General features: G+C 42.6%; 1 protein-coding gene across 4 annotated transcripts; it reads right to left on the bottom strand.

Moving 5' to 3' along the window:
* Positions 1-1,585: 1,585 nt before the first annotated feature.
* Positions 1,586-18,329, bottom strand: LOC124211543 (titin homolog). 4 transcript variants are annotated; one of them, XM_046610705.2, is made up of 10 exons: positions 17,741-18,329; positions 16,913-17,345; positions 8,995-9,056; positions 7,137-7,333; positions 6,740-7,059; positions 6,059-6,580; positions 5,585-5,812; positions 4,640-4,968; positions 4,370-4,569; positions 1,586-3,642 (listed from the first exon to the last, which is right to left on the bottom strand). In XM_046610705.2, the coding sequence occupies exons 2-10, from the start codon at positions 17,000-17,002 to the stop codon at positions 2,567-2,569; spliced, it is 3,024 nt and encodes a 1,007-aa protein (XP_046466661.1). In that variant the 5' UTR covers positions 17,003-17,345; positions 17,741-18,329; the 3' UTR covers positions 1,586-2,566. The 4 variants fall into 4 exon arrangements, with proteins under 4 accessions (XP_046466661.1, XP_046466662.1, XP_046466663.1 ...); XM_046610706.2 differs by having other exon boundaries at positions 17,932-18,329; XM_046610707.2 differs by lacking the exon at positions 17,741-18,329 and adding an exon at positions 17,669-17,685.
* Positions 18,330-19,747: the final 1,418 nt, after the last annotated feature.

The raw sequence follows: 19,747 nt of genomic DNA, 5'->3' as shown, positions 1-19,747 counted from the left end.
ACTTCCTAGCAGATTAAGCTAAGTCTTTGCAACAAAGTGCATGTCCTCCAGCCAACCTTATCTCAGCAATTGAGACGACCATTCGTTGCACCCTCGGTCGTACCGCCGCCCGGGCGGGAACTCTGCAGACTTCTAGAGTACCGAGGGAATCAGTTTTATTTTTTTCGTCGGAAACATTGCTAGGGAACAAAGGAAGGAAATACAGTTTTGTGTTCTCTACCCGTACGCTGCTCAGCGCCCGATGTCACGATTTCGATTCCCGTAATAACGTCAGGGAAGATGCAAATTGAGTAGTATAAATAAAAACGAAATTATACCAACCGTATCGTTACATGTGGTTTTCTATCGTGTGACCAAGATGAATAAATCAGTAGCAGTTTTTTTTCGTTCTCACTTTCGTCATTTTATTCTAGTCTAATTTCACGCACCACGCAATACGATCGTTCTTTTTTATTATAACCGATCGGCAAACCTATTACCACGTTGATTGTCTCGCTGAAAAGAAATTTCAAATTTATATCATGTTTCGGTTAGGAAATATTTCTCCCGTCATAACTGACGTATCTTTCACCACCTGTGCGCCTTATTCTTCATCTCCTCTTCCTCGCTGTTTTCTTTTATCTTTATTTCATTCTCGTCCAGGGTACAACGTGCAATTCGCACGGTGGGGAAGAGAGCGAGAGAGAGAGATAGAGAAAGAGTGAGAGAAAGGGGGGGGGGGGGGGGGGACTTAAAGCGGACGTCAAGTGAATGATAGGAAACCGTTCGTCGAGTGAAAGCTAATTATCTTAAAATACGCCGTCGGGGGTTTTGAGAGGCGGCTCAACGAGGGTAAGTTATTACCGACGTCAGGTGAAAATTTTCCCTTCCCCCTGTCCCTACACCCTTCCCCATTCCGCCTTTTACCGTGGTAATAACCTAACGTAACGTTACGTTGCGTCCGATATTGCGCAGGGGGGGGGGGGGGAAAGTGGTGTTGGAGGCTTACCTCAGGAGGCGGGCAGGTACGATGCCGCAGCGACATACCTGTACGACCCGAAATTAGTCATTATGCCAGCATTTCCTGTACACCGTTTATTACTGCTATCCTCTCCTTTCCACTCTTTTCCTCTCTTTTCGTCATTTACTCGCCTGAAACCTAAATGCAAGTTAACGTCGTAGTAGGGAACAAGGGGCTTAACGTGATTAAGGGTGGGCCTCTGAGCGTGTAATAATGACGAAACACTCTGCAAAAGAGATAATTGAAAAAGTAACAGGGTACCTGAAACCACTCGCATCTCGATCCTTGAATAAAGTATAATAGGCATGCCCACACCACATGGATAATTTTTGGCGTGATTATTCTGGTAGCAATCGACTGATGTCAGCCGAGCTGACGTCAACTCTGGAGACGATGATTTGTACAAGTCGTGTAGAATGTTATTACTTTCCATTCTGTTACCGAGGTCAAAGATTATTATTCGTCATTTCTCGCCTCACTTGAACAGAAATATTCAAAGATGACAATATAAGCACAGCGACATACGTTATAGAAAACCGTTTTTCACGTCTTATTTATGTTTGTTTGTACGCCGAGTAACCATAGTTTGTATTATATTAAATTTTTATTATACACGTATTACAGCAAGTATTCTGACATTCTACTGCTCAGAATATTAAAGCACCTTACCTTGGCCTAGTACGGCCTTCTCTATACACTATGTTACAATAAAATTACAGCTTGACGTTACGGAGAAATTCTGGACTATTAGACAATATCGCCATAAAAGGACCCCGCAGAATCCTCATGGACATTGGCTCCCGGTCAAATGGCTGGGTTTTCAGTATGTTGTGGTACATATCCTTCCGATCAAAAGTGTTCGTGGACACAAGTCCCAAAAATCGGTACTTTCCGAGATACAGACTTCGGAAGAAGGTGTTCAGATTTTTTTATATCTAGGAATTTCGTGATTTTCATTAATTACTAAGCTTCAACGGGACTTGAAATCAACCATGTGACTAAAAATATGCAGTATCACTCAAAAAACTGCACGGTTGATTCTCAAAAATAGGCAGGAAGCTGTGATTGATTCCATCGACGCATTGATTGCATCCACGAACTCTCGCCGGGTTACCGGAAGGAGGTGCAACGTCGGATTCTGCGTGAAGAACGAGACCCTCCGACTCTTGCGATAATCGACTTGTCCCGTTTTTCACGCATCTGCGGAGTCTCCGCGAATCGGCTGTGCAGTTTTTGATCGATACATTTGATTTCGAGTCCCCTTGAAGCTTTGCAATTCGTAAAGATCGCGTAATCCATAGGTATCAGAAAATCCATACACCGCTCTTCCGAAGTCTGTATCTCGGAAACTACTGTTTTTTGGGACTTGTGTCCTGAGAACTTTTGATCGGTAGGATACGTACTATACCGCATGCTGAAAATCCAGCCAATTTGACCAGGCGTCAATTTCCATGAGGATTGCGCGGGATCCTTAACCTGCAGTAGTGTGTAGTTACAAGAAAGCTCGTCAAAATTTTTACGGATGGAGGTCGACGAAATTATCAATGAAAATCTAAGCTCCTGGTATCAGATTAACCTGTCATTGGGATGCGGGGCTGAATCTCTGATAGGAAACTCGCTGTCCTGGTGATTCGGGGCAGTTTTTGTCGTTGGGCTTGAAGCGCCATGTTTGTTTTTCCTCTGGGGTGGGGTCGGGAGATCGGTAGGTTCGGGGCTGCTCTGATCCAAGACAATCTTATGCAGTCGGCTCGGCTTCTCCGGCGGTTCAACGTCGAAAGGGTTTACGGGGTGAGCGATCTTCGAAGCCTGAGACGTCTCCTCCTGATCCTCGTCGGACTCTTCGAAAGGGTTCTTACTCGTAGTGACGGCCATTTTCCGTCGCGGAGAAGATTTGCCAGCCGGTGATACTGACTCCACGTTACCGAGCACCCTTTCACCCGTCACCTGACTCCCTCCATCGGTCAAAATCTGGCCCAAGCTAATCTTCGCGTTGTTCTTCCGTTGTCGAGGAACGAATAGATCACCCTCCTCACCCGATCCCAGGCCGACCTCGTCCTCTATCGGTGCTGGACAATTTTTTGACGCGACAGGCTTTTCGTCGGTCGATTTAGCGACTACCTCGACATGACGCAGATTCGAGTCCGCGGAATCTTCGACGTGATCGTCGTGGCTGAAGCCAGGGCGAGGTTCGTCCAGGTCCGCCTTCTCAAGCATGTCAGATAGCGCAGCCTCGAGTTCAGTGAGACTCGGCGTCATGGAACTGAGATTGCTGTCACCCTCGTCTTCCCGGGAGATCTTAAGGCTGGTGGGCCTGACTCCGGGTAAACCTTGATTGTCAAAGATCTCCGCTCTTATTTTTGGCTCTGGACTAGGCGGTGGCGTTTTCGAGTCCTTTGAGTTCGACCCTGGCTCACCAGTTCCCGACTTGTCGCCAGCGATATTTTCGCCGTGCGAATCGTTGATTCCGGACATTTCCCCCGGCAGAGACTCGTCCGATATTGTCCTCGAGAGTTTGCTGATCGATGAAGGCTGCGACTGGATGTCGAGCGTCAGTTCCTTCTCCTCGTATCCCTCGAAAGGCTCGCTCTCGTTCGACAGAGACCGAGTCAAGACCTTTGGGGGACCCGGAACGTCACTGGAATCTGTAACACCGCGTAAATGTACATACATTCAAGTACCTATATGCACAGAAAATTTCACGTCGATTCGAAAAATATTTTTGAAGTTACGCGCACATTTGCAAAGACGCCCCGGAGAATTTGAAAGTGCTTTTGAAACTTGAAGAGTATTTTTCTGAAAACTATGTTTTCAAAGTCGGTGAGCAAGATTTCTCGGAAACGGCTGAACCGATTGGTCTCATATTTTTACGCAAGCTTTATGAATATATTTTTCAGTCCTTGATGAAGGGTTTTTTTCTCGGCGGTAAATACTTTCCATTTTATAAACAAATTAAGGCGAAATTCTTTTTTCAGTAGCCGCCGTTTTGTTAAAAATTAATATTTTGCTTGTTTCTTCTATCAGAGACAAGATAATACCTTCCATTAACTAAATCTTTCTTTGTTTTATCATCTTGTAGGATCCTGTCAAGAGATATATTGCTCACCGCGAGACGCCTTTTTTTCAGAGGTGTTCCCGGAGATTGGTTATATACAGCAGATTTAAAAATCATTATTTTTACAACTAAAAAATATCAGAACAAAGTTCAACGTTACCCCAAACAGGCATATAAGATTTTATATTAATAAATTGAAACGTCTCTTGACGAAAGTCCTTCAAAAATTGCTTTTTCTCGGCCTCTTGACTGGGTGTAACCCCTTAAAAATCGATTTATCGACCAGCGTCACCGATGCGGCAACGATTTCAACTCACTCGTCGTCCCACCAGAATCCCCGGAGGTTGCGAAGAACGTGTCGATGTCGAGGGGGCCCGGAAAGACCCCGTTGAACGGATACCTCTTCGTGTCGTACTCGGCCTCCGGGTTTCGATCACCGGAAGGCTTCACCGGCCTGTGTCCCGGGGTGTTAGCGTATTCTTCTTCGAGTTTCGGAGCGTCGAAGAATCTAACGGACCTGAAACGAGGATATGAGAATGAAAATCCAAAGCCAGAATCAGGTCTACCCGGTCGGAATTGAATCTCACCTTTCCTGGGCAGAGAACCATTCTTCAAGGGGGCTGCTCGGTTCTTCGGACGAGAGCTTCGTCGGCATTGAAATCTTCCTGCTTGCCTCGGCCTTGAGTGCGGATTTCAACGAATTCGGTGACTTCGGTATCTCGAACGAGGCGTTTCGGTGAATGGCCGATGGTCTCTCGTCCACCTTCAAAGTCCTGGTACTCTCGTTCTTCGCCGCTTCATCTTCCGCCGGCAACTTGGACTCCTTGTCAACATCGACTGCTGTCGTTGCCCGGGTTTCCATCTTTTTTTTCGCGACAATCTCGCTGCCACCTACTGTAAACTTCGGTGTGCTAGCCTACGGAAACAATTCGATTGAGGGGTAACACGATTTCTCTTTTTTTTTGGTATGGTAAGAAACGTTATAAGATAATAATATTTGAGGAAGTTATTAAACATATGTTCAAGTATTGTAAAAAAAATTATTGTCAACAAATATAAAAAAATGGCGATACTGGACAGAATCTCATGAAAATTTGCACCTGGAAGAAAAACAATCACTCAATCTACATGTTAATAGCTACAAAAATACGGAAGGAATTTTCGACAAGGTAGTTTAAACATTATTTGTTAACAAAAATGTGCCCTGTCTTTGGTCGAAAATTTAACATTTTCATTCGAGTACTCGCCAATTGCACAAAAATCAATATTTTAAAAATCCCCTACGTATTTCTGTAGCAATCAATATTTAGATTAAACGACATTTTCTTCTTTTACAACTTCAAATTTGTACCAGCTACACTGCGTGCCGTAGAATTCAACATATCTGCGAAAATAGATCCGGTGTCGCCATTTTTTAATATTTATTGATGGTAATTTTTTCTATCATACTTAAATATATGCCTGATAAGGCCGTAAATGGTCCCTTAAGGGATATGAATCAAGCATGAAAACGGGCAGTTCTTCTTTCGTACCTTCCTCTTATCCAACCGAGACCTCGGCTCCCAAGGCGGTCTTTCGTCGCTGGGATCGTGGTACTCCACGGTTCCCAGATCCCAGTCATCGAGTCCATCCCAGTCGTCCTCCTCGGAGCTCTCATTCTGTTCACCGTGAGCCGTCAGCTTTTCGAGTATCTCCTGAGGCTGGAGACTCCCGAAGCTGCGGCACCTCGTCATGTACTGCTCGAGGCGTTCCGTAACCTCCTGAAAGCAAATCAGTCATGTAACGAATCTAAATTTTCAAGTATTTGCCAATACGAATATAGGTTTTTAAATCTGGTGCCATTTCTTTATGGCTTAAAGCAGACGATTCATTCACCGACAGACACACCGTGCGAGTCGCAAGTACACATTAGCGCCGTTTGGATCTTATTTCTTAAAACTTTCACTAAAACAAATACATGAACCTTAATGTTTTGAACAAAGACGCGGTTCAAGCGAAAACCTCACCTGAGGCAGAGACGAGACTGTTTCCGCAATCGGAAGGGACGTCGTGCTCACGTTCCTCGTTCGGTCGGGCTTCTTCGGGGTGACCAGCTCGGGGATCGCGTCCTTGTCGTTATTTTTTTCGACCTCCTTCTTCACCACCTCGAGTTCATCGTAGTTCGGTAGGCTAACAGTGCTGTAGTTTTTTTGCCTGTGATAATCAACGTTAAGAATGTCGTCCTCGTCGACTATTGGCTGTGTTACAAACTCTCGGAAATTTCTCCCGTTACTTGATTCTCTCTCATTTTCTTTGTGCGATCCTATTGGAGTTGACGAGCTTTTCATCTCTCTGCTCTTTGAAAATTTTTCGTACTCCTCGTCCGAGTTTTCCCGCTTCCCGTTAACATCCCCTACGTCCTCGATGCCACCGTCGTTTTTACGCTGATTGTTGCTCTTTCGCTCCCCCTCATTATCAAGGTCTTCCGCTGTTTTCCTGTCCTCGGGCTCTGCTCCCGTACCTTCTGAAATCCTCTTGGTATCGACCTCCTGAAACCAAGTCAAGTATCATTTACTGGAAATTCCCGGAGGTTGTTGACGCGAAATAAAACGACAGACAAGTGCACCGATGTCTGGAATTACGGAGGTACGATGCAAGATTTCAAAATATCTCTTACGAGTTGAAAATTGACGAGGTATCAAACCCACCTTGGACTCGCGATCCGCATTACGATCGTTTGTCCTACTACCCTTCTCTTCGTCGCCGTGACTCTTCGGCTCATTTTCGCCGCTGTTCTTAATTGCATTCTTCGACTCTGATACTCCGAGAATGTTCTCTTTGCTCTTCAAAGCCTCTCTCTCCTTCGACGACTTAACCGATGAATAAAGCGGCTCAACTTTCTTCACCTTTCCATTTTTGTGCGTCTCGACGATTACATCGTCCGGTTTCGGGGGTAGCGGACGACCCCGATTCTTTCGTCTACGCCTGGGTGGCGGGATCGGCGTGATATTGTGCTTCAAATTGGAGGCTGAGGAGTGTGAGAGGTAAAATTCAGACTCGACTGCGTGAAGTAGAGAAGGTTGGAGAAAAATGAACAGTTTATACCTGTCGACGACAGCGTCGTCGTGGGGTAAACGCTCGTGTTTGCGGTTAGGTTCGTAATTACGGAACTCGGAGTACTCGGCACTTCCAAGTTAACGTCGACCCACTCGCTAGGATGGAACGGCCTATCGATGGAATCCACGCTCTGACCCCGAGTCAAGGCCTCCCTTGGCGGCGAACCCGCGTACCCGATCTCAGAGCTAAAATTTGCAAAACTCGTTAACAGAGGGAGAGAATCGCAAGATTTTCATAAAATTTTATACCCCTTTTTCAATGCGATGAAACCTAATCAAATGTTTAGAAGATATTTAATTGGAAAGTTAACACGAATCGTTAATTTTATTATGATTGTGATTGATGATTAATAACGAGGTTGCGTCGTGGGGTTAATCACTCGTGAAATCTGGTGTACACTTTTCCGAAAGTCTTGTAAAATCTCCTGAAGTCTTTTGAAATCTTATGAAATCCCTGAAATCTTTCGGAATCGTTTGAAATCGTTGAAAATTAATCAGGTCCTCTGAAATCATCCGAAATCTTTTAAAATCATTGTAATCTTTGAAATTTTTTGACATCCTTTGAAATCCCATGAAGTCTCTCGTAATATTTTGAAATCCTCTGAGATCATCTGAAGTCTTTTGAAATCCTTGTAATCTTGAAATCAGGCGTACATCAAATCGATGAGTGATTGTCAAAAGCAGGGATCGGATGCAGTTTATTACGTATTCTTAAAAACGCACAATGCCCCGTGTAATCCACAAGGCGGAAGAATTTCGTAGGCAACGACCACTGCCGAGCCATTAAAATTTCACGGCCCACGCTCCTGCGGGCCAAACTTGGTCCATACCTGCAGTTCACCGGGACCCGATTCCATACTCTATGCCTACTCGGTTTGACTCACGTCTTTACTCGCGTCGAAGAGAACCACCTATGACTGGAGGTGCCGGCAACGCGAACGATACCATTTAAGGCCGTTCCAACATCGCGCTGGTGGCGAAAGAGATATGGAAACAGATGGAGAGAGAGACAGAGAGAAAGAGAGAGAAAGAGAGAGAAAGAGAGAGAGAGCCAGGAAAGGAAAAAGATCGAAGCATTCGGAGAGCGCGAGAGCAATACACCCGATCACCTAAAGAGAGAGCATCGACTGACACGACCAAATCAGAACATGAATTCAATAATCAAATTCCATTTGACCACTCGTGATGTGTCTGATTACACAGGTCTGTAAACACAAAACTGCACAGGTTTTTTATACTGTTTCTTATAGTTTTCACTCGTTGAAACCGAAAAAAATACTTCGTTGAGAGTTAAACTCCCGTTTGATTCGAAATCTGGTATCGCATTATTGATTTTGAAAATCCTATGCAAAAGTGATTTCTTACTTCCATTTAATATGTATTAGAGTCAGACTCAAGAATAAATACAAATAGGAAAACCAAAAAAATTAAAGCGGAAGCGTCTTCGAAGAAGTATCAAAGAGAAGGCGAAAAGAATGAACACGGAATGTTAAATACGTTTCGTGAAGAAATTGTTTGTTTAATTTTATGAGAAATATTGTTTAGTTCGTTGTAATGAAATGGCGGTGTTTTTCATTATTCTTACGCTTTCTTTTTGCAAACACTCTGTATTTTGCAAGAATACTGCACGTGATGCGAGCTGTCTATGAATGGTAGAGGAGTATAGTCGCAAATAACGAGGAATATATTATAATCGCGGTCGTATTTCTTCACGGTACTTTTAATTTGGCGAGTTTCTAAATCATTTGTCTTACACTTCCATTGATTGGTACAATATACAATATTGCCAATATGTCGATGCACTTGAGAATTTCATTTACAAAGTTTTTAAGGAAATAATATCTCACCTAGTGACTCGTTGCGTCGCACCACCCAATACCGAGCCATCTTGTTTCAAAGACGGATAAATCTGTAAAAAAAATCGATTTGTTGTTCAGTTCATTGAAGGTGTTATGAGACGTATATTCCCAACCAAAAGTGAGTCTCGGTGAGAATACTGAACACTTCGCGATAAGATAAGAATTGGAATGAAATCAATCATAACCAAGTTGATAAGATAATTCCTTTTGAATAATAATAATGCCAAACAGTTGTTAATAAATTGTTTGAGCAAAAATTATTGTAACAAATCTCTAATGAAATTTTTTGCTCCATATAAAATTAATTCACTGACTTTTCTGTGCACCTATGAATTTTTTTGAAGTTTTCTGCGATTTCCAACATTTTCTAACGCTTTATTTACGAAACTATTCGTTCCATGCCTCTAAAAATTTTTCAGTGTAACGTATAAGCCTTTACGAAAATCTATCCAAAAATTAAGGACTGAATTGATTTGATATGAAGTAAAATATGTCACTAGAGATTTGTTCACAAATTTTTGTTTAAACAATTTCTCGACAACTGTTCGACACTGTTATGATTTATTTTTTTCCAGATTTTAATCTCATAGCAAAGTGTTCCGTATCCTCACCGAGACTCACTTTTAGTTGGGAATATACGGCCCGATAGGCAGGCTATGTAACTTAAGGTATGAAAGCTAATTGATTCCTTCGCCGTGCTCTCATCGGATAAAATCTTAGAATATCCATCCATCTGAGTTCAAATGTAGAATATTTGGAGGAAGGAAGAAATCATTCACGACGCGTCGGTTCAAATTTTTTTCAAGCAACGTCACGTGCTACCGGTGGCAGTCTCTATGTGTCTGTAGAAGAGATTAGCGCCAGAGCTGGCTAATTATAGGCATGTATGTATAGAAACTGAGATACCTAGTGAAGTCGCTTCGGCAATACGCGCCGTACGCAATCAGCAGTTTTCCCTCGAGTAAGGCTTAAACGAATAGAATGCAAATTGAACCTGTACCTGGATCCCGGAGCGAAGAATGACTGCGGAATGAAGTGCGAAGCTTGTTGCATCGCGGAAACCCGCTTTGCGTCTCGGGACATGAAGTAATGACGCAGAGCCAAAGCGCGCAGCTTGCGACTGCAGAAATATAACCGTATAACCGTACCTACGTGAGGAATACGAACAATTTGCGAAGCTCGCAACTCTGGCGAGAATTTGCAGACAACAGCCTTGAAGCCTGCGTTTCTTTTCACGAATGTGATCAAACGTGAATCAAAGACCAGAGGAATCGAGCTGGCTTTGAAACGCTACCGATGGAACGGTCAATATTCGTCACCGTAACGCATCAGTCAGCTTTTCCGAATCTAACGAGTCCCAAAGCCTCGAAGCTTACGTACATATAGGATTAATCGCTAAGGGCACAGTCGATGATATGCAATTGTTACGACTGTCTGCCTGAATTCTCCGAACGACTATCGGCTCCCTCCCACACACGGGATATAATCACACGCGTAACGTCTGTTCATAATCAGATTGAAGTTAGTCACGTTAATGTAACGAAATATTGAAGGTGATTGTAAAATCATTGTTTTGAAAATTTATCAATACGACTTTAAAGGAGTATAGTTTCCAAAAGTCTGTACACGATTTGCTGTTTAAAAATAAATTCATCAAATTGAAACGATTCTGCAGTTGCGCAATAATGAAATTTTCCTAAAAATCAATCGTTACGTTAACTCTACGAACTTCACCATCTTTTTTCATATCAAGATAACGGTAACAAGGAGTGTCGCGGGCTGATCGTGCCTGATGTTGTACTCTCCGGAAATACCTGACAGGTGATCTGTAATTGCGTCATCGAGTACCATTCGTCTACATTGCAGGTTTCGGGGAGAAAGAACAGAGCTGATTTTTGCTCTGGCAAAAGTACACAAGCTTGAACGCTTTCGCCGAAAGTTCGTCCACGAAACTGTTTGAGATGATTGAGCTACAGGACGATAACGATTTTGGTGAATCCGTGATGGCTACGTATTTATTCGTATCTTATTTTTTTTCTCATCTACAGTTGAAGCTGACATTATCACCTGCACGCGTCACATCTGCGAGCAGTTGACGATAAACACTCTAAAACATCTTATCTCGTTACGTCAGGATATACATACCCATATATTCAAGTCAAGTCTCGTGACTCGTTTCGTAACAAGGCTTAAACACTATACCTAAACGAGTATATAAAAGGCTAGGCTGGAGATTCGAAATACTTCAAATCATCGAATCACTTAACGGGGTGGGGGGTTAAAATTGAAAGATCGGATAAAAATTGACCAAGGAATCCACGCCATACCGCCATTTTGTTATTAATTTCGATGAAATTTTTTTTAAATATTCTTGAAAGTATGAATAATGAATCCCTCGAACTGAAATTGCGGTAAGTGTTTTCATCTTCTTGAAAAAAAGAGAGAAAACTCCTAAAAATAGGTATGGCTTAGATCAGAAGTAACATCAAATGTGCCACGAACTGTAGGTTGAAATAGTTTAGACGTGAGAAAGACTGGCCTCAAGTATTTGACTAAATTTCGGATTTCACCAAAAGGATAAAGATTTACGTGGACCTGGCATCCAGGGCCATTGGGAAAGTTCTTGTTTCGTCCGTTTACTCTCCATATCCCGATATTAAATTTCCCCAACCTTTTCACGCTCGTAAACGGTAGGCCAATGGTTTTTGATGGTACGGAAGAGGACTCGACCCTCGATATCATTTATTCGTAGTTCGAGTCCCATGCAGCAGTGACAGTTGTATAAACGACTAATTACGTAATAACATGTTACATCACGAGTCGCACACTGTGGATGCGAATTACGAGCACCGGCTCATAATGTCCGGAGCCAGCAATTGCTTGCTAGTTTCACTGCGGCTAAGCACTCGATTTTCCCAGTGAATTCCGCAGTTCACAGTAAAGTCCGTAGTAACGCAGCAATATGTATAGTATTCGGACCTACCGAGCCGTGATATTTTTCCACAGCACAGATCGAAGGTCAATTCCTTCGTGGCTGAATAAACGCGGCGCACAATATTCCTACAACTACGCATCGATGTTTATTATACGTTCACGTCAAGATGAAACGAGACCTCGCACCAGGGTTGCCCGTATTTAGGGCGTTGACGGATTTTTTCCTCCTCAACCCCCGAAGCAACGTCAAATAATTCGAAAACAATTGCCCGATTTTTTCAGACTTTCACCTCAACTCTGAGATAATCCGCATTGTGATCGATGTTTCTTATAGAAATAACATGGGAAATACTTTTTTTTTCTCACTATATATTTTATTGTTGGAGTAATAATGTTTCGAAAAATCTGTAACTACGAGGTTTTTATCGGGAATTAGTGATACGATCTGAGAAAAAACTCACATCATCGTACCAGTGAATCAAGACAAACTTCACTCCTTCGAAATCTGACTTTTTAATTTATTTAGAGAAAGTGCAAATCGTCTACATTTCCTGTTACGATGACGAGTATTTCTTTTCGTAAAATTCTACAGATGTTTACAAGGAGGGGGAGGTGAGCAATCGATCTACCGATTATCCGATTTACCGTAAATCGACATTTATTTCTGCCGCCATGAACTCTTGAAGGCTGTTGGGGGACTTTGCATTCGAGACGCGTATGTTTGCTCTGAGGACCTCGACGACTGTGCGTAGAAAAACGGGGAAGCTGTGGAGGACAAGTTAAAGTGAATAAATAACCGTCAGATTTTACAAGATTTTCATACAAGTATTTGCTTCCGTTTCAACGGAGACAATTCGAACATCTCTGTAATTAAATTGACGACGGACACGTTGAAAAAGTCAAGATATACCGACTATCCGTTGGATTGTACCAACGTTCAAAGCGATAGACCATCACTACTAATCCAATAAGGAGGTCAGCCATTGAATTGCAACTCGGTGAACACGCGAGCTCGCTAACTTTGCGCCGTATATCAAGGTGCATGCATATCTACACCTACACGGGTCACATTTAAGCCGCTTCGGAGCTTGTAGAAAGCGACACGTTTCCGGTGTCGATTTTCACGTTGAATTAATATGATTATAAAATGAGGGAACGACTTGTTTTTTAAAATTATAAAAAACATGCTTTATAAGCTGAAGAAAAACGACAACGAAGTCCAAGCGACAATAATATAGAATGTTATTAAGATATAATGTTGCATAAATCATTCCCTCGTACAATCCTCATCATATTGACATATTAGGAGTATTGCCAGGTTTTGAGAACTTGAGGTTGAGTTCGCAAATGTCATTCGATGCGATCGTAAATCGAATATTCGTAACCACGGTGAGGGAATGACTTCATTTAACGGGACACATATATTTAAAATTAATTGTCCGTTTTACGTATTTGTCGTAGTGCCATAAAAGCCTTGACATACAGTTAACAATTATTTTCGAATATTTTAGCAATATTTAATCAATAATATTGTTGTTACATTCAAGATGAACGGCTTTTTTATCATTGTTCTCGGACTGAGAGACAAGATGAGGGAATGACTTTTGGAGCAATAAATGGATCAAATTTTTTTTACCAAGACGATACCTCGGTTATCGTTTCTGATCTTCAATCTTAGCGTCAATAACTGGCATATAAATAAAAACGTTACATCGATAATAAATGCATACGACTCTAAAATTCGGACTAAACATCGGAATTTGATGAGAAATACCCTTAAATCTGCCAAGGGGAAAAAATCCATGTCACAAAAAAAGTGCAACCGTGTGCGGAATAAACGGGATTAACAAGTGTTCGGTAATCCTTGCATTTTACCGATACGTAAACATTTGAACGAGTGTCGCAATAATCGAAGGTGAGGTTTGCAGACTTTATACGAAAAGAATTCGGCACGCAAACGAGGCTTGGATAATGGGAGTAGTGAAATGAAGAGAAAGTTATTTCACTGCACGGAACGTTCGAAATCGTTTGAATGTTAATCATCGAGATTGGAAGCGTCCGACAAACAGGGAAATTACTCGACGATTAGGAAAAGTCATTAGTGACGTCGAGCAATGGATCCCGAGATAATCCGCGGGCCGAAAATAACGGCGTTCCATGGTGTATGTAGGTAGATACGACAACCGCCGTTTTCTCTCTTCGACTCGCTTTCAAGGTCACCGTACGCCAAGCAGGCACTTGCTCAAGGCCCGAACGTGTCGGCGTCTATTGGGAACGGTACAATTACAATACCTTATTGTGGTTATTCATACGTAGCAACGCGAACAGGCACGGAACAATGCGACTGCGAATCTAAATTGTTAATGCTTGGTGTACATAGCGGGAAAGTGAGGAAGAAACAGGAATTCTTCGCTTTGTTTCGGCTATGCCGACTATGCCTTATCTCCGTTATTCTCAAGACGTATCACACTAAGCAATATATACTTAGCCAACGGGCTTGATCTGATAAGAGCTGTTCGATGCAAACTGTACAAATATGTGGGGCATTCCACGTCAAATTACAAGTCCGTTTACCTCAACCTCTTCGATTATAATCATTTTTTTAATACGACATTCGCGAGGATCCAAGATGGTTGCGGACATTTTTTCAGATTTTATTTATTTATTTTTTTCTGTCATCGGTGAAATGTGAAAAAAAAAAAAAAAATCGAAAAACAAATTATGAAAGCAACGCCTTTTTTTAAATCTGAAAAAACTCACACCGATTCTATGATTCAAAATTTGATTTTTGAGCAATGCACGATAACAGGATGTAAATTTTTGCTATTTTTTTCGCAACTTCTCAGTTTTCCATGTCGGAATTGTTTTTCGTTTTTATTTTTTAAATGCCTCGATCTAAATCTAGAATCACGTTATTTTCATGATTCCGTGTCCGTGTAATTCGAAGAATGTGAAGAAAAATCAAAAATTTACGAAAAAAATAGCAAACATTTACATCCCATTATCTTGCGGTGCTTGAGAATCATATTTCAAATCGTAGAATCTGAAAAATGACGTTTTCGAAATTGGTTTTGCGATATTTTCCAAATTTCACCAGTGGCTAAAAAACTTTGAAAATTATTCCAAGACCTTTTTAAATCGGCACGAACGTCACACTAAAAAATGCTCTAATTAGACGTGGAATGCCCCATGTACAATATGTAGGAGCGGGCGTTTTCATACTTGTGCGATTTGTCTCTACCGAGTATCAATTTACGTTTTGGATCAAAATATAGCCACAACGTGAGTTTTATTCATTTTGAGAACTACTCTCTTACGGTTATGCGAAAAACGAGTGCAGATATTTTTTATCCATTCCAGGGTATTACGAGTTTGTTTACAACGGCTACCTGCCGCGATTATTCCCCTTCCAAGTAACTATAATCACAAGTAACTTGTATATAGCTTGTGCAACATGGCCGAGTTCGCCAGGCCTTGGAACCCGTTGGTCCAAAACCCAGCTCACTGATTTCTCATTTACTTCCCCATTTAGCGAACGCTTCTTATCGCGCCTTTGCTAAATGGTAGGTAGGCTACATGACCGTGCTGAGAAACGAGCATCCATGGCATCTATACACGTATATTGATACACGCGTGTAAGCACATCTAATTCTCAGACGTACGCTATATCGTTACTACTTGAGTATAACATGTTATTTTCTTATTCGCAAAAAACATCTAACCAGAAGCCTCTCACGGATGACGATTACCGACTGCTGTCAACAATTTGCATTCCAATTTTAGTCACACAACTGAAGCTGCTCCCGTGATTTCTTTAAATCGTTCTCGAATCTCTCTCTCTCTCTCTCTCTCTCTCTCTCTCTCTTCTGAGACTTCCATGTATATTATAGATTCCGTTTTTGTCGACCGTGTGCAATGGCATTATAGGTGCGGCCCGTGGGCGACCGATCCCAGAAACCATTCTGTAGATATTACGATTTTTAAACATAATTTTGTGTGCGTGCCCTGTGTCTGTAATTGTATGGCCTTATTTAACACTGCTGCGGTTCAATTGAATAGCGAAATGAATAGCAAGAAGAAGCCTTACTTCTTTTTACAGCATAATTAGTCATTTTTAGTGTTCACCGGAATGACTGGGTCACGCATGGTTGTCATTGAATAACAACGACTAACAGGTTAAGGAAAAACCAACCAATCCTCTTCCTATTCATATCGATGCAATATATTGTGGGTGAAAAGTTAAATATAACTTCCGAGCTGACCTTCTGTCGAGATGCAATCGTGTACGTTTTACGTGCCAAGCTATACTGCCGGTACAAGCACGAGATTTCTCCCTGAGTAAAATTCTACGCCATATGAAAGTTACCTACACTCTCGTAATTATATTCCGTGGCTTTTATTCGTCGACCTATCTGCGTATGTAACTATTCGGTGAAATTGTCGACGAGGTAATTATTAAGCCAAATTGGTTGGCCTCTTTACAGAGACTCGTGTTTACGTTTCGGCATGTGGATGATATTTTTTTCCCTAACCTATTAACAGCCAAGCTTCTTTTCCGTTGAAAAAAATCATTTCTCAACTCAAAAAATAGACTTTTTCAATTTTCATGCCTAAATGTAAAAGTTCTTACAAATGAAATTATCGGGTGAAAACTTTCTTTATAGTGCGTTACTGTTTGTCAAACTGTTTAAAAACTTTCGGATTGAAATTGAAGAAGATACGTTTAAACATAGCTTTTTCGCCTGTGTAGATAATGTGTTGCAATGGCAGGTAAAGGGCTGATTAACGTCGGACAAACATAATCCAGCTTTCAAGCTTTGTGAAGTTTGAGGAGAGGAAATCAATGTGCCTTATGCACTTTAATCCAAGGGGCTGAACGAGTACCAGAAGTTCGAAGCCCGCACTGTACCTAACTTGGGACATGGACAAAGAATGTGCGAAAGGCGTTGGAATGAAAAAATAATTGTCGTACCTGATGAGCGCATCTAACGAAAACTCTATCCAACGGTGACTTAGAGTCCTGGGCCTTGGTGGTCCTCTCCTTGCACCACGCCTGGCCCATTTTCGGATGTCGTTCCTTTGCAGCCTTTGCTTCGCCTGTAACTTCTTGTGTGTATGTGCGTCTCACTCAATACCGTATCGGTCCTTGTAAAACAGTTTCTCTTTGACATGTGGTTTCCTCAGCAAACGAAAACCACCTCGACGAGACTGAACACGTAAGCCTGCATTTTTAGCCGCGTTGTGAATTCCGCAGTTCCGACCTGCCTCAACGACAGCTTCACGCTAACCTCCGAATTATTTTACCGAAGAAGTAACCGGCTCGAGATGTGTTTCGTTGTCTAATTTCCCACCTCACTGGAGCCGTGCACGTGTTACACGGTGATTATCGGTGCTCCAATAATGTCCTGAGAATATAGGTACGTTTACTAATACTTGGGGATAAAAAAACAATTACTCATTATTCAAGTGCTTTTAGGATCATTTTATCAAACTTCAGCACGAAGTACTCTCGGCTTCTTATTGACGATGAATAAAGACACGCTCGCCGATAATGAAACCCTAAATGGTGAGAAAAAACCAACCGAAAATAATTAAACAGTTAATCTATAGAAAAATGACACGGTGATTCGAGAATCGATTTAACTCGATTTAATCGTCTCTCTCTCTCTCTCTCTCTCTCTCTCTCTCTCTCTCTCTCTCTCTGTACAGAGAAATTTAAAAACGGTACCCGGAAACCCGTCAATTAAGCAATTTTCTCAACGGCATTTCCCCTAAGAGCCGAACGACCATAGAATCTCACTTTGATTTATCTCCCTTGGAACGAAACGAGCCTGCACGCAGCGCCCGGAATGCTAGAGAAATTCCCTCGCCCTGATCCGCGTCTCCCTCTCCAACTCTATCACTCCGTCGCTCTCTATCCCCGCTCTCTTTCCCTCCCCCTCAGCCCCGGCACACATATACATATATTTTCTTCTCGATATTCCTCCTCACTTTGCTTTTGGCACAGAAACTCGCGACTCGCCAAAGATCAGCCACATGGCGTCTAAGATGTCAGCTGCAGGTAGGCAGGTCCGACTAAGAACCGAGAACCTCCATCCACACGGCGTTCTTACGAAAATTCAGCGAGTAACTCTACAGCAGATGCAGCACGCACACGCGTTAAGGACCTGCTTTCTGCAAGGCAGGCAGGCGACTGGGTCAGATGCTTGGGAACCACAACGAGACCGAGATCTCAAGTGTCACACAGTCGGTCGGTACCTCGTTCGATCCTGGTCCCTGTTACTTTTTACTCTTTACCCGCGCGTACACCGCACGGCGTAGCTACTATTCCGTATTCTGGATGACGAAAGAGGAGGTAGAAGAGGTAGAGGAGGAGGATGAGGAGGAGGAGGAGGAGCAGCACAAGTACCAGAAGCGCGGGCGCAGGCGTACCGAAGGCTCGGCGAGAGTCGCGTGGACCGGTCCCGACAGATCGCTGAGCAATACTATCGTCGACGCCGCTGGTTTCCAAGCCGAGACCTCTTGGTCCATCATCCACTCCATTCCATTCCCGGCCGTCACGGCTGATCGGCCGCGAAGATGAGGAGTGTGCCGATCTCTCCTGCGCTTGGTAATATCCTTAGCGTGTCACCCCCCTTTACTCCCCTTTGCATCTTATTCGTCGACGATGAGCAATGGTACGCGAAGCTGATCGCTTTTTAATGGTTGCAAGTTGCCGCAGTACGCTGATCGCCTCGCCAACGATGACGACGACGACTCGTTCATACGTACCTACCTGAACGTTTCCATCCGAGCTTTGACGGTAGATAACAAATCAGGGCGAAGCTAGCAATAAATTAGTCACTCCGGAGCGTTGCTCGTCATTGGACCAGTGCATGGAAGCCTGAGAAACTGGTGTGGAAATACCTTGAACGGTAATTTTTCGTGTCCTAGTATGAAATTTAGGAGCTGCGAAGTACTTGCGACATACGTTCTCGGTCCTTCGGGTCAACGGACCAGAGTTATTACGCACGTGATAGTTCCCGAGTGACCGGAGCCACTCGGAAGACACACCTGACCCTGATTTATCGATGCCGTGCATCGAACGGAACGGAACATACCTACGGACAGGTAGAGTTACTCTCGCATGTGTGCGGATACTTTGCGCTGTATAGGATACTGTAATCGTATTCGCCGGAAACCAGGCCTCCTCACCTGATACGACTTTGGTTTCTTATCGCTAACGTGTCACTCTTGTGACATTCGTATCGCGCCACGGCTGCACCCGAAACCGTCAGATTCCTCGTCTTAGTTGTCACTGTTGCTTTGTTTTTGTCCTGAGAAGATAGTGTGGAGATAGCGGAGAGAAACAACTGCTGAGAATATTTGGAAGATAGTCAAGCTTGTCGTTAGTCAATTTCACGAATGTCGTCCGGAAATGTGGACAGATTGAGTATTCTTTGAAAGGGACAATTTTTCAGTTTTTCCATTTTTCATTTCGCGTACGAATGGATGTGCCGAGACACTCGATTTTCCCACGTCACAATTAAGGCTTCTCAATCGTGCAAACATTTGTAAACCCTTTGCCAAGATCCACTTTGCCGTGTTTAGATAAAAGGCAGTAAACGGCATTTACTGTCTTTCATTCATTTTGATGCTGATAGATTTTTCCGATGATTTGATACATATGAATTATAGAATTAATCATTAGAAATGTCATTTCAACGCGATAATGATTTTGTAAACTTATCAAATGTTTCAAATTGGTTAAATTTCCTACACATGAAAGCAGTAAATTCAATTTCCAAAGTAAAAAAGCAGCAGTTTT

Source organism: Neodiprion pinetum, chromosome 2, assembly GCF_021155775.2.
Source record: "Neodiprion pinetum isolate iyNeoPine1 chromosome 2, iyNeoPine1.2, whole genome shotgun sequence".
NCBI classification, from domain to species: Eukaryota; Metazoa; Arthropoda; class Insecta; order Hymenoptera; family Diprionidae; genus Neodiprion; species Neodiprion pinetum.
This window is presented reverse-complemented; position numbering and strand designations above follow the sequence as displayed.